Raw genomic sequence first — 23,764 nt, 5'->3', positions numbered from 1 at the left:
TTGGTGCCGTGATTTGGGCATGATTTGTGAAAGGTCAATTACAACTTAAAACTGATCAGAGTACAAACAGGTAGGCTATTGTTCACTACACGGAAAAGCATTTCCAGCATACTTGCCAACTCTCCTGATTCAGGCGGGAGCAATGACGGTTTTAGACAGTTTTACCTGGCCAGGGTGGCAAGGAGGTGGCAGGAGGCTCAGTTGGGAGGGTGGAGGTTATAAATCCACATACGTACACAAATGCGCACACACACAACCACACACACTTGTCTTTGTATCACACACACACACACACACACACACACACACACACACACACACACACACACACACACACACACACACACACACACACACACACACACACACACACACACACACACACACACACACAATAGTTGAACCTGGAAAAACTCACGTGTATGGGCCCCACAATGTAGCAAAGACAAAACCACATGCACACGCACACAAACACAGACACAGTTAGAGAGATGGAGTAGAGGGGATGTTTGTTTCAGTTTTCCAATGAAAGCTTAATTAAATAGCTGCTGTTGGAGTTCAGGCATAATTAGAATGTTTCCTCATCTTAACGAACAAGCAGCTGAATACACGCTTGTTCTCATCCTACTGGTATACTCAAATCCACATAATTATCAGAATCACTATTGTTAAGTTATATTGTTTAAGAAATACATACTTTGTTCTAAAATTAGAAGAACAGGCTTTAATTGTGCGCTAAGGAAGATTCAGTACTTCTTTTTGTACGATGGCATCAGGCCCAAACGTACCTGCAAAATCGTCACTTTCAGGAGACCCCAAAAACGGCATGTTTGTTCAACCATTAACATTGCATCATCAAAGAGAGCAAGCCATTTTCAACACTTTAGACTGGTCAAGAATTATTATTATTTTTTTAATGGCACACACATGTGTGGATTGACCAATAGTATAGATATAAAAATAAAAATAAAATAAATACATTTGTCAAATTGTGATTTATGAGGTTTCGGCCTGATGCCAGCGTTAAGTGCAGGGATTTTTGTAAAAGTGGTATTATTTAGGGTCAAGTTCAGGCTTGGGGAGTAACGGAATACATGTACCGCCATTACATAATCAGATTGCAATTTTTTTAAACTGTATTCCATTACAGTTACAGGAAAAACATGTAATCAGATTACAGGTACATTTATTAAAAATGGGGATTACCCGGGGACTTCCTCGTTCTGCTGGGGGACTTCAACGCTCACGTGGGTAATGACAGTGAGACCTGGAGGGGCGTGATTGGGAGGAACGGCCCCCCCGATCAAAACCCGAGCGGTGTTTTGTTGTTGGACTTCTGTGCTCGTCACGGACTGACCATAACGAACACCATGTTCAAGCACAAGGGTGTCCATATGTGCACTTGGCACCAGGACACCCTAGGCCGCAGTTCGATGATCGACTTTGTAGTCGTGTCATCGGATTTGCGGCCGTATGTGTTGGACACTCGGGTTAAGAGAGGGGCGGAGCTGTCAACTGATCACCACCTGGTGGTGTGTTGGCTCCGATGGCGGGGTAAGATGCTGGTCCGACCAGGCAGGCCCAAACGTATTGTGAGGGTCTGCTGGGAACGTCTGGCGGAAACCCCTGTCAGAAAGAGTTTCAACGCCCACCTCCGGCAGAGCTTCTCCATTGTCCCGGGGGAGGCGGGGGACATTGAGTCCGAATGGACCATGTTCCGTGCTTCCATTGTTGAAGCGGCCGATCGGAGCTGTGGCCGTAAGGTGGTTGGTGCCTGTCGGGGCGGCAATCCTCGAACCCGCTGGTGGACACCAGCGGTAAGGGATGCCGTCAAGCTGAAGAAGGAGTCCTATTGGGCCTTTTTGGCCTGTGGGACTCCGGAGGCTGCTGACAGGTACCGGCTGGCCAAGCGGAATGCGGCTTCGGTGGTCGCTGAGGCAAAAACTCGGACATGGGAGGAGTTCGGTGAGGCCATGGAGAACGACTTCCGGACGGCTTCGAGGAAATTCTGGTCCACCATCCGGCGTCTCAGGAGAGGAAAGCAGTGCGCCATTAACACTGTGTATAGTGGAGATGGGGTGCTGTTGACCTCGACTTGAGACGTCGTGAATCGGTGGGGAGAATACTTCGAAGACCTCCTCAATTCCACCAACACGCCTTCCTTTGAGGAAGCAGGGTCTGGGGACTCTGAGGTGGGCCCCCCTATCTCTGGGGTCGAAGTCACTGAAGTGGTTGGAAAGCTTCTCGGTGGCAGGGCCTCGGGGGTGGATGAGGTTCGCCCGGAGTTCCTAAAGGCTCTGGATGTAGTGGGGCTGTCGTGGTTGACACGTCTCTACAACATCGCGTGGACATCAGGGACAGTGCCTCTGGATTGGCAGACCGGGGTGGTGGTTCCTCTTTTTAAGAAGGGGGACCGGAGGGTGTGTTCCAACTTTAGAGGGATCACACTCCTCAGCCTCCCAGGTAAGGTCTATTCGGGGGTGCTGCAGAGGAGGATCCGTCGGGAAGTTGAATCTCGGATTCAGGAGGAGCAGTGTGGTTTTCGTCCCAGCCTTGGAACAGTGGACCAGCTCTACACCCTCAGCAGGATCCTTGAGGGTGCGTGGGAGTTCGCCCAACCAGTCCACATGTGCTTTGTGGACTTGGAGAAGGCGTTTGACCGTGTCCCTCGGGGAGTACTGTGGGGGGTGCTTCGGGAGTATGGGGTACCGGGCCCCCTGATACGGGCTATTCGGTCCCTGTACGACCGATGTCAGAGTTTGGTCCGCATTGCCGGCAGTAAGTCGAATTAGTTTCCTGTGAGGGTCGGACACCGCCAAGGTTGCCCTTTGTCACCGATTCTGTAAGTAATTTTTATGGACAGAATTTCTAGGCGCAGCCGGAGTGTCGAGGGGGTCCGGTTTGGTGGCCTCAACATTGCATCTCTGCTTTTTGCAGATGATGTGGTGCTGTTGGCTTCTTCAAGCCGTGATCTCCAGCTCTCGCTGGAGCGGTTCGCAGTCGAGTGTGAAGCGGTTGGGATGAGGATCAGCACCTCCAAATCCGAGACCATGGTCCTCAGTCGGAAAAGGGTGGAGTGCCCTCTGCGGGTCGGGGATGAGGTCCTGCCCCAAGTGGAGGAGTTCAAGTATCTTGGGGTCTTGTTCACGAGTGAGGGTAGGTTAGAGCGGGAGATCGACAGACGGATCGGTGCAGCGTCTGCAGTGATGCGGACGCTGTATCGGTCCGTTGTGGTGAAGAAGGAGCTGAGCCGAAAGGCAAAGCTCTCAATTTACCGGTCGATCTATGTTCCCGCCCTCACCTATGGTCACGAGCTGTGGGTCGTGACCGAAAGAACAAGATCCCGGATACAAGCGGCCGAAATGAGTTTCCTCCGCAGGGTAGCCAGGCTCTCCCTTAGAGATAGGGTGAGAAGCTCGGTCATTCGGGAGGGACTCAGCGTCGAGCCGCTACTCCTCCACGTTGAGAGGAACCAGTTGAGGTGGCTCGGGCATCTGGTTCGGATGCCTCCTGGGCGCCTCCCTGGGGAGGTGTTCCGGGCATGTCCTACCGGCAGGAGGCCCCGGGGACGACCCAGGACACGCTGGAGAGACTACGTCTCACGGCTGGCTTGGGAACGCCTTGGGATCCCATTGGAGGAGCTGGCTGAAGTGGCTGGGGAGAGGGAAGTCTGGGCTTCCCTGCTAAAGCTGCTGCCCCCGCGACCCGCCCCCGGATAAGCGGAATTGAAGACGGAACGGAACGGATTACTTCGAGGGATTACAATTTCTACGATGTGAGAGAGTGCGAAAGAGGGAGAGAGGGAGAGAGAGAGAAGGACAGAGAGAAAGAGAGAAGGACAGAGAGAGAGAGAAGGACAGAGCGAGAGAGCGCGTGCACGCCCGCGCGAGTGGGACTGTTGCTACATGTCGGGGAGGTGGGAACGAACGAACGAACTGACTAGTCGTGTCCTCCACACGCGGGCAGTTTGAAAAAGCTTCACGGACGGGAGTAGGAAATGGCGACCGGTATTCACTGGAACTTACTCGGAGCGAAAGTTTGAGCTGAGAGTCCAGCAGCATGCTACGCACTGTAGCTTCTTGCTAGCTAGTGAAATGAACTAATTTAATTATAACTGTTTGATTTATAATATTACTATTTAGAAGTGGACAAAATTGCTTTAATTTACTCAGTATGTCTCTGTGGGAGAAATTAAGGTGATGTGGGGGTGTGAAGCGGATGTGTTAAATAGATTCCTTTGTCTTTATAAAACCAGTTGAGCAAGAGGGGAGGTTTTCTCTTCACATTACTGAGAGCAGAGCGAATGTGTTAATTAGATATCTTTGTTTAAACTGGGGCCAGCAGGTCTGCTTTGAAAAACAACTAAAATTCTTATCTGATCTCTGCATAACATCATTGTGGGAGTGGGAGGGGACATCTAGGTCTGCTCTGAAAACAACATCATTGTAGGAGGGGGAAGTTTGGTGAGTGTATTGATGTATCATGTGACTGTCTGGGAAGGAGAAGAACGGCTGAGGATTGGACGAAGAAGACGGGGAGGGGTTTGAAAAGTCAGGGGAGGATACTAGTGATTTGCTCGGAGGAGGAGCGACACACATGCAGGGGAACAATGGCGGTGTTTGGCTGCGACTTCATGTGTCCATAAGCTTATGTGAAAATAAATCCTGATTTCACCGATCTCATTGTCTGAGTTTGATAATCAACATTGTGAACACGGGAAAACAAAGAAACGTTTTCTAACACTAGCCCGCTAGCCTACAACCATAATGTGAGTTACACCTTCCAAACAAATCTTCCTCCCACCAATTCACTATTTAACACAACATATACACGGCTAAACTTGTGACTGGGATAAAAGTTCATTTTGCAGTTGATGTCACACATCGTCCGTCCATCCGTCCGTCCGTCCGTCCATCCATCCATCTATCTATCTATCTGTGAGGTGTGGTTGCTTTTAGTGACAGTTCGAAAACAGCATATGGCCTTCAATCAATCAATCAATCAATAGCCTACATGCTTTTTAATTGCACTAGGATTTTTGCTATTTGTAGGCTGCCCGGATCCCCATCTCCCGCAAATAGCAGGGGCACATTGTATAGAATATATATTGTGGTGATATTTATTTTTTAATTTTGTCTTCATGAGCATACTCAATATTGGAGTAATCCATTTACATTACTTTAATTGTATGGTACTTGGATTACATTACTAACTACATGTTTTTAGCAGGTAACTTGTAACTGTAATGTATTACATTTTAAAAGTAACCCTCCCAACCCTGGTCAAGTTTTACATACCACGTCAAATAACATGATAAATATTCAAAGCGATTGCTTTGAGTACTTCAAAATTCAAACATGTTAAGTTTATTATGGTATAAGGAACTGAACATTTGTTGACATTATGCACGGTTTGAAATACCAGACAAAAAAAAAGTTAAGAAAAGCCTACTAGAGCACCCAACCATTATCTGAACTGCTTATCCTCATGAGGCCAATCAAAAGCACTTTAAATGGTGGAATGTCTGTGCTGACTCCCATTTACAGTTAAAAAAAAAGAAGTTTTCCTGTGATTGGTTTTTTTTCTTTTCCATAGCCAGTACCACACATCGCCACAGTCCAGTTATATGAAGGTGTGTTTTCTTGTGAAAAACATTACCTCAATTGATTATTTGCATTTACTTACCCTCTCAAAAAAGTTTTTTTTTTTTAAATAAACAATTAAGTTGCACAAATTGGAGATCACATTCATGGAGTGAAAACCTTTTAAATGATTTATCTTGGTCTTGTTTGTTTTTGGCTTTGGTGTGTAGATGTTTTACATCCACTGCATATAATAATGAAAGATTCTGACCAATCAAGTCAAATGAGATACAGTATTTTCCCACAGCACACCTGGTGATCTCTCATGACACACATTTTAAAACCGCGACAGCACAGTGGTTAATAATCATTGGAATAAAGATTGTAGACATCCATCACAGACATTTACTTGTGCTTAAAGGTATTTCATCTGGTTTGACTCAACAGCAGCTGCCCACAAACGACTCACCCATGAAACGAGCTGATGAAGACACACATACCAAGGGAAGGAGATTAAAATAGCAGCCAGCAGACTCTCCGTTACTGGACGACCGACTCTGCCTCCTGAGCCACTGCCACCAGTTTGTCTGGAAAAAAATGCTCTACATCCACACACTGCTTTGTTTGATGCAGTGACAAAGGACATGATACGATATTATCACAATATGAAGGTCACAATACGATTACCTTACTTTAATTCACTGTAAAGATTGTTTACATATTCACTGAGGTACATTTCATAAACTTTTGGGATGTGTCACGTTTTTGAATCACAATTGTGTCCTCTCAGCGAAGGATGAAAACGAAATAACCTTGGTCAGGATTTTTGCAAAAGTGCAAAATATATTTAGCTTTTACTTATTTAAGCAATGCGAAGCACAAATGTGTGGTCGGGGAGTCCTTGTTGCCCGCTGATGTCATTCCCCTTTAGCCTTCCCCCATGACTGTCATCTGGCGTGAACGGGCTGAAGCTGAAGCCTCGGCCAGCCGGCATTCCAACGGGCAGCGACATGTGAAATTTGATTAGGCTGCACAACACACTGCACTGCATTGAGGACAACAACAGCAGATTGTTCCTGGCTGCTTTCCCCCCCCCTACCCAAGACGAGACGGAAGACAATATTTCCATCCGTTGCCTTGATTGGTCAAAATTGTCCAATCAGCTCGAAGTATTGTACAGCGAGTCCCTCCTTTCCCGAATGGAGCTGCTGAGTAAAGTCCAAGATTGATAAGGTGAATTGGAACTCCCTTGAGTAAATCACAATTATCAATCTGGCTTGTTAGGTTAGTTTGCTGCAGGTCAAAATTTGTCCCTCGAATGCAGCATTTGTCTTCTTCGCTTATTTGAATTCGCAAGGAATCTTGGTCTATGTAATAACGACTTGTATGTATGCGCAGCTCCATCCCACTTGCTAAAGGAGCCTCACTTGAATATATTGATTTATCAATGGCCTTTTCACATTATTTTGTGTCTCTACGCTGGAAACAGTTTGTGCCTATATACAAGTATATACGTTTGCGTTTCTGGCGTGTAGCCCATCGGAAATACTCAAGCTGGTGTAAACAAACATGACGCTCGCAGCAAAGAACCACACTTCTGGAGCAAGGAGGAAACAACTACTTTATTTAGCGTGGTGAGTGACATGAATATAATGTTTTTTATTGACTATATAAAGTTAAAAACGGAAAATTACGTAATTACATTGTCCGTGCGTCGCGATCCGAACAGGATATTCCAATCGAGCACAAATGACCACGTAAACGAGAGTAACTCTGTCCGCCACGCATGTAAATGGGATACCTTGATTGTCTCAGAAATCAGAATTCTGACCTTAACCCAAATATTGACTGCATGTAAACGTTGTCATTAGCAATCAAATAAAGATAATTGACCTTTAGCAAACCACGCCCAAACCACAACCCCAAACGGCGAAAGTCTGTCAAGCTCGTCTCCGCTTCAATAAAATCCATTGTAAAATCGATCAACAAAACTTATTTCAGATGCCATAAAACCCTACCAAAAGTTCTAATAAGCTACCTCCAACAAGCAAAGCAGTTAAGCAACTTGCCCATGGATTGTGTAAATCAGACATGAGGAATCCCAAGTGTTTGTCAGGTGGAGTCCTATTTTTCCCATTACCAAAGCCAAAAAAAAGCTGGAGCGTTGTCTTCAATAGGTATAACAGTGGAGACGGCCTCGTTACCAGCTAAATGTGTCCAACATAAAAGATGAACAATCATTCCTACGTTTACTCCCAGGTAAGAGCTTGTAAAGTAGCTGGAATGGGCTAGGCTCAAGCCATAATCACTAAACTATCAATCAAACAAGCTAAAAGCTTTTACCTCTGTTGTCAAATTCACGTTAGGTCAAGAGGCAAGATCAGCCATAAAGCTGGACATCAAAGTTATACTTGCGATTATTTAATATTGTATATTATCAGGATATCATTATTATCGTTCAGTCATCACAAAAATCGATTAGTTCTTTATGACGCAACGCCATGTAAAAATACACGAACTTACCCCGATCGGACGTAAACCTGCTTCAGTCTGTGCACAGTCCGTGTTTTTTTTTTTTTCACGAATCTTAGTGTAATACATAACTCACTAAGTTTATCATCATCATTGGTGTTATAATTGTTAGCTGGGTGACTTGACGTCTTACGTAGTTACACTGGTGAACGTAGCAGCATAAAAGGCACTTTGAACTTATTTAGTTTTCATCTTTCACGTAGAAACCTGTGTTACCTCAGAGTAAACAACCGTTCTGTCACTGGAAAAAAAAACACGTAGTCAGTTTACCGGTACATTTATTAAAAATGAGAATTATTTTGCGGTAATAGAATTTCCACGCTGAAAGAGACACTTGTTGTTTACCTCAGACATAGCTTGAAATCTGTATGGTTTTGCCTCGATTGTGGTGAAGTCCGCTTTTCTGTATATTTTAATATGATGACTATATTCTTCCACTGCATATTGTAAACCCTTTTGCCTGTAAGATATTGCGCTTGTAATGCTCCAAAAACATTCACTGACATGCTCTGGTTCTGGTACGATCATTTCCACTGAAAGTGTCAAGAAAGATGTCGCACCGTTAAGCATCAACTGAGGATTTTGCAAAAGGTCAATAGCTAGACAATAACAGTGTAAATATGATGTTTATTATTGAAGACATCAAATTAAGTCATACATAAGAATACTGCATGCTATGAAAAGGCTTGTGTGTTGAAGTTGTCAGCTACATCCCCTGCTTTTACTGATTTTTTATTTTTGCCATGCAGGTATAGTATCGAAGTCAGACATTTGACACTAGTTCACTGCTGGGTGTAGATATTTTGAGGGGAAAAGAACAGCAATGGATTTTAAATTTACAGGCTACTAATATCTATCTATCTATCTATCTATCTATCTATCTATCTATCTATCTATCTATCTATCCATCAAATGTGAGTACACCCCTCACATTTTCGAAAACATTTTATTAAATCTTTTCATGAATCTGAATAAATGTGACTTTGCTATAATGTAGTCAGTGTACAGCTAGTATAACAGTGTAAATTTACTGTCGCTTCAAATAACTCAGCACAAGGCCATTAATGTCTACTGTCGCTGCCAACAAAGTACCCCATTGGAAACTGGGCTGCAGGGCAGTAGTCCAACATGGTAACAACGCCAAACACACTTCCAAGATGAGCCCTGCTTTGCTAAAGTAGCCGAGGTTACAAGTGATAGACTGGCCAAGCATACCTAAACCCTTTTGAGCATCTGTGGGGTATCATCAAATTGAAGGTGAGGGAGCACAAGGTCTCTGGACAATAAAGGTAGCTACACAAAATATTGACACTTCAGGCCAAATCAGGACATTTTCTCTTAGAAGCATACTCACTTTTGTTGCCAGGTTTATACATCATAATGGAAAAGTGTTGAGTTATTTTGATCGAAGTATAATTTTTTCACAGTTAAGCGTGTACATTTTTGTGAGATGTAACATTAAGACTAACTAGCTGCTTGGTTGCGGCTTAAGGCTCAATGTTCCCAAGCAGGCAGGAAATCCCTTGAAGGAGCATATCCTGCTGCCGCTTCTACAGTACTGCAGTGGCAAGGAGATAGCCTGCTGTTACATAAGCAGATTGGCAGCATGACTCGCAAGCACCCAAGCAACGGAGCGGTCACCCTCTCAGTGGGGAGCCAGAGATTACAGGCCACGCTGGTTAGTTAGACTAAACTATTGGCAGCTTTAAGTGCAGCAGCACTATTTCTTCCATCCCTGCCAACATATTATGATGCCTCAGACTAGTCTTGCTTTAGAAGATTTGTTGTGTGAGGAGAGATATACAAAGGGAGGGCTATTGTTTCCCCCCAATTCCAATGTGGAAGTGACGTCACTTTTTCTTTCTTTTTTGCAGAATTCGTCTCCGCCTCGGCTATGCGTGTTAACGGCAGGCAGAAAAACAACAGACAGCTTCCATTTCTCTTTGCCTGTAAATAAAAACCTGCTGACCCCCTGGACAAGTGAGGAGCATCTCCTTGTGTCGATTGTTATTTCCATGGCAACCCCTCGAACATCTTACCAACATCAATCACAGAAACATCTTCCTTATTTTCTGGATTCAGGTGGACAAAATGGGGAGGGATTGTTTCTAGATGAGATGGGCAGAGAGGTGATGAGAACAAAAAAAGTAAATGAGCCACTTGGGAGATTTTGGCTGTATTTTTTTTTTTTTTAATGATTGTAACATGATGGGAGTATCTATCTATCTATCTATCATGGATGACGAAATGGGAGCTGATAGGCTCGCGAGTGTACATCATTATGTAAACAACAACATTAGCGACACTAAATTGACCGTAATGTCCTTTAAAACGCCCATAAATTGACATTTAGCTGTTGTAATGTCGAGTACTTATGTTGCTACCTGCTCCATCGTCAGGCTCCAGGCCCGTCTCTGGGTCCAGTCCACAGACGACGAAGTAGTGAGCGAAGCGGCAGGGAGCCGATCCGGTGGCCGCCGCGGTGGTGCTCATCCTCGGTCACACGAAACGAGAAAGCTGCGTGGAAATTGGTCTAAACGTTCCGCTGCTGGCTCAACATAGCCGGGTCGAGTCAATAGCTTCGGAAGAACGTCGCCTGACTCTCGGTCCACCGGCTGGGTGTCGTTTGTGCTAGGGTTCAGCTGCTGAAGTGGAAGAGAAGCACCGGATGGTACGACGGCCATCTAGTGTGGGCTGGCGGTCGCGGAGGGAGGAGGCAGAGTGTTTGGTATGGGGAGGAGGGAATTGCGGGAGTGGAGTGAAGGGGAGCGGGGTGGACGGCCGCTGGGAGGGTGAAGGAGGAATATAAATAAATATTTATCGGAGGAACCAAGACTTTGGAACGTATCATCATTATCATCTTAATCATCATCACCATTATTGGAAAAACGTAATCTGCGTTAATTAATATTAGGGTAGGCTATTAGAAAATAAATTGTAAACATGAAACTAAATGCGGTATAAAAAAAATGGGAAGAAGAAAGGTATGGGAGGCGGTTTTGTAGAATACAAAGGAATGTTAGAGGAATGATAAGAGCATGTGCTAGTCGAAGATGTGCAACAATTATATCAAGATTGAGATTTGGACATTGTGAGTATAGAACAAAACACATACTGTAGCCTAAGTGGGAAGATGCGACAAATGTGAACAAGAAGCAATACTACAATATAAACATTTGTAAGAGAACGATAGCTAATTTGTGACCTTGGGAGATTAATATGCGTTCCACATTCCACAAAAGGATTCAGCAAATAAGTGTTATAGGATATTATTTCGGTATCTCAGACAAACACAATATAGCCCCCGCTCCCCCCGAATAAATATAAAAACGACCATAGTTTTAAGTTGTAATATCACCATTCACCACTAGATGGCATGCATGACAGATGTGCTTACACCAGAGGGCTTCTTTGGATTCTCGTTTTTACATATGAATATTCCTTTCTTTTCCTATCCGAGTGAGATGACCCGGAAGTACTTGGAGGATAGGAACATTCAAATTCTACAAATGTTTAGAAAGGGTGCCTGCCTGCATGCCACATTTAAGACACCTTTAGCAAACCTTGACTAACCTTTACAAAAGGATATCACCCACATTTCTTTTCAGCAACAAGATTTAAAGCAACAGGGCACTGACGTTGTTGACAGACTACGTAAAGAGGGTTGTTTCACGCTCAAGACTTTAAAAATAATAGTATTAAAAAAACACTAACTTAATAAAAAGAGTAATGAAGCTTTTTTGTCACAAGTGGATAGTCAATGAAATTGAGAAATATGCGTTCAAAACAAAGGAGAAGGTGTGATTCCACAGAAATAAAATTATCAACACCTTTCCAATTAATTTGAGAATGTGGAATTCGAAAAATGAACGAAAAACATCATCATAAACCCTTCACTAAACAAGTAAAGAAGCACTTTTTCATTTCTCATTGACACAATGACATCATTCAACAACGATTATAAGGATAGGTGGGATAAAGGTTGGGAGATTTTACTTTCCGAAGAGGCCCCAGGTCTATACTGCCCTATACTACTTGAGTAGGCCTGATCATTTTAAGCGGATTTGGAATGATCTGCACAGGACAGAGTACCTCAATAATACTACAATTTTGAGTGAGTTGACTTTTATGGGGGAAAAATGCTCAAAATGTGGATCTTTTATACATGGATTGAAAATTTTTTTATTATGGAAAATAAAAGCACATATTTTGCATACATTTGTTCATATGTAATATGGGATTTTTGCCCCCCAATAGCACTGACGAAAAATTGTAGCCCCTTCTAGCATTCAAGTTGCCCATGCATGATTTAAGTATTAGTATGAAATATCAGTCAGAGCTATAGGACAAACTCTCCAGGCTTCTACTAGAAAGCAAAAAAATGTTAGGAAAATCATGTGATCTTTATTTAGGTTTAATTTAGTGCTACTTAATTATTATTTTTATGATTACCAACTCAAAGGAAGTATAAAATATTGTGCCCTCACCGTGTCTATAAATAGTATAATTTCTAAATAAAATTATTGTAATTATTACATCTCTGCATAATATTCCTTCCACACTCGCTGACAATGATAGCGCCACTGCCACCTACAAGTACAAAGCACAAAGAGAATTACATTAACGTTGTGGAATTATCATTAGTTAGGCTAGATCAATAAAACAGTCTGGAAAACAAATTTACTTTTGGGTTTCTCTGCATTTGAAGCTTCAAATATACACAAGTCTTACAGAGCAGTCTACCAGATAGGGGTCTGTGAGAGAGTGCGTCCAAAAGTATCATAGGAAGATTCGTATGCAGCCTGAGATGGGGTTAGGGATGTGAGTTAGAGACAGTAACAGACCAGTCTTAAAACAGAGTTACTTTACTTATCTGTCAGTGGTCATACCGTTCTATCTTCATATTGTTTTCTCGTGTAGAAAAGATAAAGGCTAATTATTTAAAATGCAGGTGTTCACAATAATAATAAAAAAATGCTGATGCTAGCTAAATAATTATTTTCTATAACAAATGTTACGAGAAAAAATATAATCTACAAGAATATGCTGCAGCTCTCATGTGAAAGAAGAACTTTAAGTACAAAGCTGTAATATTACTAGGAAAAAACATCAAATTCTACAAGCAAAAAAAGTTGCAATGGTGATTTAAAAAAAGTCTTTATAGAAATATAATAAATAAAATTTTCCTTTTTGAGCAAAAAAAAAATGCAATTTGAGAATTTGGTGTGAATTTATGGAAGAAGAAAAAAAGCACAGAGGGCGGTAAACTCACAATTCCACTCCACAAACAAAACATTGCAATAGTGGAGGAAAAAAGGGGAAATTTGAAACACCCAAGTTGTAATATGGAGATTTAAAAAATCTTTAAAGATGTCTTGTACAGTTCAAAAACATTCTAAAGCTTTTTCTACATCATGCATGCTCCATCAATGCCCAGATGAGTACAAATAGCCCGGACTTTTTTACCCCGACAGACCGACACTCACAGCACCTAATAGCTTGTATCTTCCCTTGAGTGTAGAGTGTTTGGGGCGAATACTTGCAGTTTCTTGGGGAAGGGGAGGGGTGGTGGGGCGACGTCATGCTCGTACCTGTGGACATTTAGTGTTAGCGTACGACAAAGATTGAGATGGAAACTAAAAAAAGCAAAACTAAAAAAAAACAAGAGGCCAGCACAGCCCAAACTTCAACTCAGAATTTATTCAAGCGAACTTACTTGCACGCACGGCACACCATGCACAAGCTTAACACAGAGGTTACAGTTATGCTTTTGGCCAGAGGGTGGCAGTCAGAAGTAAAACAAAAAGTGACAAACTCAACAAAGCTCCATAAAAAAAAGAAAAAAAAGAATAAAGTTGTAATACAAAAAAAAAATGCAATTTCACAAGATTAAAATTGAAATAAATAATATTCCGATAAGGACAATGACATTTCTAACGTAAAGTCATTTGCTAACAATTTTGACTTTCTGACATTCTCGTTTCACTTTTTTTTTTTGTTTCAAGTGACTCCAGTCCTCCTGCCATTCTTTATAAAATGGTTCAAGTTCTCCCAAGATAGGTTACTGAAATGGTGAAAGGTAAATGGCTTGTTTTCAAGCTCGCCAATACTATGGCAGTATACCGAGTGCCCAGTTATCCCAATCCCACCTTCCCATAGAAATACTTAAATGTAGAAATTGAAAAATAAGGTAAATTGGCAGTTGATTTGGAGATGCTGTTATACACTGGGGCTTGGCTGATTAATCAGCAAAAATTGCCACTTGAACACATCACAAAATAAGATCAAGATAATGACATTCAAGCAATCTCCCCTCAAGAAAAAAACCCTGCAAAAATGTGCCCCTTTTCCCCCATTGCTAAGTTTTGTTTTTTTAAATACTTATCTGTGGGGCCCTAGTATAGACAGTGTGGAAGTACAATCTAATTTCATTGCTGATAGGGAGCGTGATGACTTTGACAAGCAGGAGTAAGAACAGTGAAAAAACAGAACATTTCATGTAAACAACAGGCGCCAGGGTACTTATGGGTGGCATAAAGTGGTGAGTGGCTACCGCTGACTTGAACCGATAACAAAAAATTATTGCGTTTGGGGTTGAATACATTCAAACAACAGTGGTAGATAAGGAGGCTAAAATCAACATTCAAACCATTTGCCAATGTTCTCATTCGCTCTGCCTGGGTCAAAATGACATTAAAGGGTTTCTTAACTATAAGAATGTGTGAAAAGGTCTAAAGAGGAGATAGTGGCGTGGGGTGGGGGAACAGGGATGGTCTATGTCAATATACGGGCCACCTGTGCTTGAATTTCTTTGTCGGAGTGTGACATCAGCTGGACCAGTCGGCTGTGGAGCTCCGACGACTCGTCCAGCATGACCCGGAAGAGGCAGTCGTGCTTGCGCCTCAGTTCCTCTGCCACCTGCGCCGAAGGCCTCCATGCCTTTAGGTTGCCCGTAAATGTCAGCAGCCGCAAAAGCACCGCAGATGACGTTTGCATGTCAAATAACAGCATGACAGAAGCTGGAGCCTGGGGTGCAAGGTTCACAGGAAGAATGTTTAAAAACACATCACAGTCACCACTTGACTTACACGTTAAATTACTTTTGTGCTCAAGCTTTTAACTGAGCCTACTAATATAGCAAATGTATTTTCCTCACTCAGTGGCCTAGTGGTAGAGTGTCCACCTTGAAACTGCGAGGTTGGGGGTTCAATCCCTGGCCGGGTCATACCAAAGAATACAAAAATGGGACCCATTGCCACCCTGCTTGACACAATCATTTGGTGATCTAACCCCCCAATTCCAACCATTTAAAGCATTGGAGTTGAGGGGTTAGATCACCAAATGATTCCCGAGCGCGGCCCTTGCTGCTGCTCACCGCTCCCTCAGAAGATGGGTCACAAAACACTGCCGACACTTATTTTCATGCTTTATGGTTATGCACTCCGGATTATGTATTTCTGGTCTAAAGTCTTAGAAAAACTTTCCGCTATCTTGGACTGTAGGATACCTTTATCTCCAAGCTTGTGTTTGCTAGGTGACCTAACATCAACTGACTTGCCATGTAAACAATTTCAATCTACACTCGTAGCCCTTGCAATCGCCAAAAAAAAAAAAATTGTTAACTGGAAAAATAAACAAACTCTGAATATTGACCAGTGGTCTAACTTCCTCATAAATCACATTTTAATGGAAAAATCTCTGCTTCGGGGAGGGAGGGATGCGCACCCGCCCCCGCCGGGTTGGGAGAGGCCCCGCTGGTGGCTCCTCTAAACTCACTCCACTAGTTTTGCACAATACACTTTGTAAATAGACACATAGGGCACATAACACACTCTTTGGGAGGGTGGGGTAGGGTGGAGACACCGTCTTCACCCTGCAACTCCCCTCCAATTTTAATGAGCCGGGGTGGGGAGCCATCGCTTGGGGTAGACCGCAGTATTAAGCACTGCTGCTTAATACTGCGGTCCCCCATCATACCCCATCTGTTCCCCCGCCTCGCCACCATGCACCACCATTTATTTTAATGCACCACATACACTCACCAACACATCTCTGGGAAGCAGGTGGATCGGAGCGGTGGTATATAATTTCCCTCTGCTCCATCTCACCTGCTCCCAATTTTAATGCACCACACGCACACACTTATATATACACTGGGTGGGGTCACATCCACGGAGTAGGGGTAGAGTTCGCCAGTCGGGTGAGCTGGCAAACTCACTAACAGGGTTAGTTTTCACTAGGCACGCCAGCGTGACGACCGGCACCTTTCCCCGCCGGGCCTGAGGTTCGGGGGCGCCTCCTGTCTCCCGGTGCTCCCTTCCCCCCTTCCGTCCCACCATGCGGCTGGAGGTGGGGTGGGCGCCGGTGCCCCCGCTACTCCGCTACGGGTGGCTGGGTGGGGGGTGGCGGGTGTGGGTGTCATGGGGGGAGCGGGGGCTGTGGGCCGGTGGGGTGCCTGGTGGAAGGGGGGAAGGAGAAGGGACAGGGAGGCGAAGGACGGGCGGGGAGAGGCGAGGAGGGAGAGGCAGCAAGGGGGAGGAAGGGGGAGGGGAGAGGGAACCCCGGGGCACCCCGGTGGCCCACAGGCCCCGAACCGCGTGGACGGGCCCAGAGCGACTGACCGCGCCGGAGCGGCGCCGCCCCGGACACCAGGGAGAGCCCCGCAACGCAGCACCCCCCAAGAGACCCAGGGAACGGCCAAGACGCAGCCGCCACCCAGCAGCCAACAGAGGGGCAGACCCGCCCACGCCCAGCCAGGGGGGGACAGCACCTATAGAATTAACCCACTGGCATGTAGTGAATCCGAATATTAACCCTTAGTGCCCATTGGAGGTGAATCTGCTCGATCCTGTTGGCAGCAACTGGGTTCCTGACTATAAAAACACAACCATTAGTTACAAATTGCCAAATACAGAAACATCAATGTAAGTTATCGCGATGCGGTGGCTCTCGCTAACAGGCAGAATTAAGAATTAAGTAACCAGATTTAGGTTAAAATATTCTATATACGTAGACCATGTTTCTATAAATTTTGATATTTGGTTTTTATTTGAGGCAGATATTTTTTCCATTAAAATGTGATTTATGAGGAGGTTAGACCATTGGTCGATATTCAGAGTTGGTTTATTTTTCCAGTTAACAAGAATTGTTTTTTTTGCGATAGTAAGGGCTACAAGTGTAGATTGAAATTGTTTATGTGGTAAGCACCTAGCAAACACAAGTTTGGAGATAACGGTATCCTACAGTCCAAGATAGCGGAAAGTTTTTCTAAGACTTTAGTCCAGAAATACATAATCCGGAGTGCATAACCACAAAGCATGAAAATAAGTGTTGGAATTTGTTTCTTTATCATACTTTTAACTTGCAGATAATGTAAAAAATTTCGGTTTTTTATTTTGTATTTTTGGAGCAAGGATGTATATGATATAAACATATTATCTGAGAAGAGAAGGTGGAGATGTGTAATTCCTTTCTGCTCCCACACACCTAAATAAAACGATTGGTTGTTAAGTTGAAAGTCGGGGTTATGCCATAGGGGAGCGACTATCGGGATTCTGAAGTATTCGGTTTAGGTGAAGGGTATGGGATTTTTAATAGGTTTCAGGTGAATTAATGAGCACACACTCACACGCACGCACATATGCACACACGCGCACGCACATTTGCACACACGTGCACACGAAAAGAAGAAAAAAAAGAAGATGGGTCAAATGCAGAGAACAAATTTCGCCCCACTTATGTGGGTGTGACAATCAGTGGTAAAAAAACTAAACAAAAAATGACACAAAAAAATGTCCCACAAGTAGAACTGAACGATTAAATGCATTTGCATTATAATTACAATTTCATAACGCTCTCATTTAAGCCTGCCGTTCTAAGTATGCATAATTTTCAATGAGTTTACCGTTTTACGAGACCTTGAGAGGAATATCTAACATGTTTAATGTAATTCACCTCGCAACATTTAAAAACAAAACAAAAGCCTCACCGTATGATTTGTGTATTTTGTGTTGTTTCAGCTTCATCAAAGTTTATACCTGTAGTTGTAGATAAAGTGTCTGTCATATTAATTTATGCTTAATTTGCCTTTATCTTAGTATATTTTAATATATACCAGAGTTTATTGGTTTAAGAAAGATTAATTAATTGTTTGTTAAAAAATATATTTTAGAAAGATCTTAAAAATAATTGCAAATTAAATCACAATTCTGGGGGGAACAATTACAATGAAATTATTTTCCAAAATCATTCAGCGCTACCATAATGCATGGATCAAACACTGCAGCCATTTGGAATGAAAACAAAATTTTTCAACTATGGAATTTTTTTTATACAGTAATCCTTTTTATCCCATGACGGCTTTATTGCTGTATGACTGCTCCTCCACTCTCCTGTCCTCTAGTGGAAATTACTTTAAATTACCAAATGTTCCTTCAGCTGCACTAGAAGTTACCGACGGAGCCCCTCTGGTGCCAGGGTATGATTTTTTTTTTTCTGCTAATCTGTACCCACAGTTTAGTAATCTGTACCCACAGTTTAGTAATCTGTACCCACAGTTTAGTAATCTGTACCCACAGTTTAGTAATCTGTACCCACAGTTAAGCATTGCTCATGATTGGTCCGTTTAGTCACATAACGTGATGACTCTGCTTTCCCCGGGAAGTTTCCAGGACTTTCATTTAATGGCTGTACACACTACCTACGCCACCGCTTAAATAAAATTAAAAATATAATATGGTCATCTAGATCAGTGTTTGTCAACACTGGTCCTCAGGTCAGTGTTTGTCAACATTGGTCCTCAGGGCACACTATCCAGCCTATTTTCCATGTGTCCCTATTCCAACGCAGGTGAGGATCGTTATCAGGATTCTCTAGAGTTTGCTGATAAACTGTCATTAGAATCAGCTTCATTTTTTTGCTTCATTTATTGTTTTTATCTTATTTTAAGCATTCCATACAGTTGAGTAGTTCACCGCATAATTTCATGCAGGGAGATAGCGGCACACTGTCACGTACGTTGTGTTATGTGAAGTTATGTTGAATATTTATGAATGAAGAAAGCCATCTAGTTTTATACTCGAGTAAATTGCGTTTTAGCATTCATGGTCTGTGCTTCCAAAAGGGTCGCCATTGTAGAGTGACGTCACAAGTAGTCCGTCGGTGAAGTCGGGGTACTTTTTCTTCCCAAGTGGGATTTCCGAGTTCAAGGGCTCAAGGGTTGCCGTACACACTTCCTGGTTTGAACTCGGAAAATAACAACTTCCGACCATCCTCGAATGCAGCACGAGGACCAGGGTTGAGAAACAGTGCTCTAGATCAACTAGTTGTAGCAAACAATGTTCCACGCTCACCAATTTTTCACTTTGTTTCGTGTTCCGGAAACTAAAAACAACTTCCAGAATTGTCCATAAAATGCAAAGGAAACGGCGCCTTAGACAATACCAGCACTAGCGACACCCCCGATTAGGAGTGAAACCGCAATAAATTTTCAAAACAACGTGTGTGGGTTGCACACAAATATGAAGGCGAACACATGCGCGGTACTCTGCCGTAACATCCGTGCCGTCACCTCGGGCGCGAGTATAAAGAGTTCCAACAGTAGCAATAGAGGTCGCCCTTTGACTTTTAAATGACTGACTTCTTACCTGAGCCTGAACAATATCATCCATCATGTCTGGATTAGATGACAAATTCACAAGTACCTTCAAGGTCTGAACCTAAAAGAAATGACCATGTTAACTTACAGTATTGTCAAACAACTGTTAAAAACATATTTAATTCTTAAAAAGAGGGTAAGGAGCAGACACTAACCTGTAATGTCGCATTGCTCACCACCAGCAAAGAGAGTAGAAGCGTCACTGAACCCTTGAGCAGGTGTTGATGTTTGTCAGTGACAGAAAGGTTGGTTAGCAGCCTGAGAGCACCTAGCTGAAGGTCAGAGTTCACCGCAGACATCTCAATCAACTCGAGCACTTGTGGCAAATAGACCTAAAAGATAAGACATCCTTTTCAGAGACAGAGGTTCAAGAACTGACAATATATGGTACAGTGATTCACAGACGAAACCCAAAGCCAAAAACAAACAATATTTAAGCAATCAATCTACAAGGCAGCTAGAAACCACCCATCAGTCACATGTTCCATACTTTTGCTCACTTGAAAAGTGGGTGTGTACACTGTACAAATAAAATGTGGACTGTTCGGAGTTGTTTCACACATCTAGATGTAAAGACCATAAAATACAAGCTGGAATTCCGAACTTCTGTCTCATATATACTCTTCTTTTGAGCTGAAAAACATAAGTCTTGAGTAGACAACAAAAAAAGGAAAAGACCTTCCCGTTCCAATACTGTTGGAGTGGACCGTATGTTATAAATAAAAAATAAATCTCCACTAAGCTCTATAGTGCAGGGGTAGGCAAACTCAGTCCTCAAATTAAATTAAGTACTGCAGTTGTTTGATGTTTCCCTTCTTCAACACAGCTGATTCATATAATCAGCTCAGCAGCAAGCTTTGCATAAGCCTGATAATGATCCTGTTCATTGGAATCAACTGTGTTGGAGGAGAGAAACCTCTAACCTGCAGGACCACGGCTCACGAGGACCGAGTTTGCCCACAATTATGCAAGCTAAAGAATAATTTTAACAGTTTTAATAAGTTAAAATGAATTTTAATGTTCATATGTGTAAATTGTGTGAGATGATAAAATTATATAAAAATCACACACTCTGATCAGTAAGTGGCTGAAACGAGACACCTACTAACTACAGTATAGATAACAGTATAGATAACCGGACTGATGTTGTTCATAGCATATACGATATGGAGAGAATCAGAAAGTAAGATGTAAAATTTGATATCATTGATGAAATATGGTCATATTGGTTTACACATGTTTTAAATCGAAGGCCTGGGATAAACTCTAACGCACCCGCAACCCCGGTGAGGATAAGCGGTACGGATAATGAAGGAATTAATTATATGTCCCTTTACTTCAAACCTTATCACAGAGAAGAGAATGAATATGGTCATACGAGCAATGTTGTCTATAGAGACTATACAGTATGTGAATTGTATTCCCCCTTGCTGTTTGTACTATTATTGTTTGTATTTGTGTTGTCTCTTTAAAAAAAACCAATAAGAGTAAATTTAAAAAAAAATTATATGGTCTATCTATACCACATATTTTCACTGACGACGGGTGGGTCTGAAACCCATCTCCTGCAACAAATGGGGCTTCACTATATGGTTGCGTACCGTCAGATGTTCCTGGTTTTGGATGTTCATACAGAGATTATTTAAAGCATTGAGAGTCTGCACTTTAACCTCTGGTGCAGGGTCAGAGAGGAAACCACTTATGATAGGAATCCCTTCACGTTCGCGTATAACATTCTGCAGGATTGAAGATACATAATGTTAGAATGTTTGTAGAATTTCACAAAAATGTGATAGTCTAATATTTTTTGAAGGCCCGTACCTGATTGACAGTAAAAGCAGCAGCGTTTCCTAAAGTGAGCAAGAGACGGCACTTGTCTGGTGTACTATTGCTGGTCTGGAGACATGTCAGCAGCATATTTAGGTGCTGTGGCTCCAGGTTGCCAGCAGACTGGTGGATGATGTCACCTGTGAAGCCAAAACCAGTCAAAACTAGTTTTCATAAGACTGTCTCAGTTGCCAATCATATTTCATTTTCACAGGGCCAGCGCACTGACCCTTAATAATCCAAGTCCTTTTCTGTTCTCTAGCTACACCTCTGGTGTATACAATTAATTTAAAGTGCTTAAACCAACCACAGACATGGTACAATAGCTGTATAAAAAATTAAGTGGATATTTCGCCGCGATCTGCAACTCGCCACAATTACAAGTACACATTGTGCGCCAGTTGAATGTAGAAGCTTGTGGCATAATGGTTAAGGTTTAAAACCTTTGCTCTGAGAGTTAGGGTTAGGCTGCCAATGCCGATAACTGATTGAGGGTTTGGGTTAGGCTGTTAATGCCGGCGGTAACAGCCTATATGCTCTGACGGTTATGGTTACAGACTGGTATAGCAGTCTATCTTCTGTGGCAAAACAAAATAACAACTTCGTGAATAGACCATGGACATATGCAAGTCCGTGGACACAGAAGGGGGTGAAGCGATGCAGGTACCACGCTCAGTGCACCACTCGGTCCGGTGCTTGACCAATCAGAGCCGTTCACGGCAAAATATCGCTAGCAAGAGAGTTGCCGGTCACGGCTTCATATTTATAAATGTTTAACATTGTGGACCTTTTTCTTTGTTTTTAATAGAGCTGCCTTGTTGGTTCTCCAATAAGGCAGTCATTTGCTATTCAAATACTTACCCAAAGTATCATCCGTTCTTTCACTTCGGGGACACATAAGGTCCAGTCCAGACACTTTGGCCAACAGGCTGTCCGGCCGAGAACTACCTTCATTGCCCCCTCTTTTCTTGTATCTCCTAAAGCTTCCTCCGTTTATGAGTTTGTAAATTCCGTAAGAGGCTCCAGCACCGGCGACTATTCCAAGCAAAGTCTTAATACTGCCAATTCTAGGCGTAAAGCTGCTGCCGTCGCCCATTCTGATGCAGTCTCTTCAGCTAAACCTCAGCGATGAATCTTTTACCGGATGCTATATACTGTACACAGGACAGGAGGGTATGTCGTACGTTTCGAAATACTGTATCACACAACTAACATTGCACGTTCATTAAAGCGAAGCAAAGTACACTAAACAAAAGTAACTTGAAAGGACTAATCGTACTAGTTTGATTTTATGTGTGCTGCACTGATTGCCCACCGGGCAGAAAATAGTTGCGAGGCAGAGTGACCTTATTAACTAAAACGCTAGAGTCTGGATTTTTCACCCGTATGTTGTCCAACTAGGCTTCCTATCGTTTTTACGGCTCCACACGAACATTGTAGCACTATTTTGATGTGTTGGTGTAAAGTGTGGACCAAAAGGAAGGCTGCAGGAGAGCTCCACCGGAAACACGTGACCTCCACCGAAAACGCGTTGGCTCGACTGCGAGTAGAGCTCCACCCACTGATCTGAATATATGACTGGGTAGCCGATAGTCCATACACGCCCGTGCCAGCCGTTGAAGTCAAAGAGCGGCCATATTGCTCCTCCCATCCTGCGAGCAGACTACTGTATAATCTATACGGTATATGTACAGATGAGACATATACAGCTCGTAGGTAGTTAGTATAAGGCCGGAGGGCGGGCTGGAGGCTTTGTGGCGGAGGTGTTCACTATTTTTTAACAAGTAAAAAAAAAAAGTTAATAAATAAATTAACAAGTGGACAGTGTGTGCTGCTCTGAGGACTCTTTTATCACTCAGGTCTTTAGACCCTAATATTAGATTTGGCAGAGGCATCCTTTGTTGAATTACAGTTATAATTGTTTAATAAAAAATATAGTTTCCTCCTGTAAACATCATTAAGCATATCATTTATACATGCATTTAAGGCAAAGTTGTAAAATGTCTGAAACCCTCTTGTTTATGTTTAACACATTTAAAACATAATAAATTACGTTGTTTCTACTAAGTACTGTCTCAAATGTTCTCCATTTTCGATACTGTAAATGTATAGGATCGTATGCCCAGAACCGTTTCTTGGGAGGAGCAAAATGGCGGCCTCGTGACTT

General features: G+C 42.9%; 2 protein-coding genes across 2 annotated transcripts in view; both read right to left on the bottom strand.

Moving 5' to 3' along the window:
* The window catches only part of LOC147176432 (DENN domain-containing protein 5B-like), a 60,700-nt gene extending 49,857 nt beyond the window's left edge, over positions 1-10,843 (bottom strand). The window contains exon 1 of the mRNA XM_086073593.1: positions 10,499-10,843. Coding sequence (XP_085929719.1) covers positions 10,499-10,607 — 109 coding nt within the window. The 5' untranslated portion in view covers positions 10,608-10,843. The remainder of the gene's footprint in view (positions 1-10,498) is intronic.
* Positions 10,844-13,799: 2,956 nt separating this feature from the next.
* armc10 (armadillo repeat containing 10) lies at positions 13,800-23,114 on the bottom strand. Its single transcript, XM_086074630.1, has 6 exons — positions 22,459-23,114; positions 21,592-21,737; positions 21,372-21,506; positions 19,926-20,102; positions 19,760-19,831; positions 13,800-15,140 (listed from the first exon to the last, which is right to left on the bottom strand). The coding sequence occupies exons 1-6, from the start codon at positions 22,691-22,693 to the stop codon at positions 14,889-14,891; spliced, it is 1,017 nt and encodes a 338-aa protein (XP_085930756.1). The 5' UTR covers positions 22,694-23,114; the 3' UTR covers positions 13,800-14,888.
* Between the last annotated feature and the right edge of the window lie 650 nt (positions 23,115-23,764).

The sequence above is a fragment of the Leptonotus elevatus genome, chromosome 4, assembly GCF_054856555.1.
Source record: "Leptonotus elevatus isolate MCC_2025b chromosome 4, RoL_Lele_1.0, whole genome shotgun sequence".
Taxonomy (NCBI): Eukaryota; Metazoa; Chordata; class Actinopteri; order Syngnathiformes; family Syngnathidae; genus Leptonotus; species Leptonotus elevatus.
The sequence above is the reverse complement of the archived record's forward strand: the minus strand, read 5'-3'. Positions and strand labels throughout refer to the sequence as shown.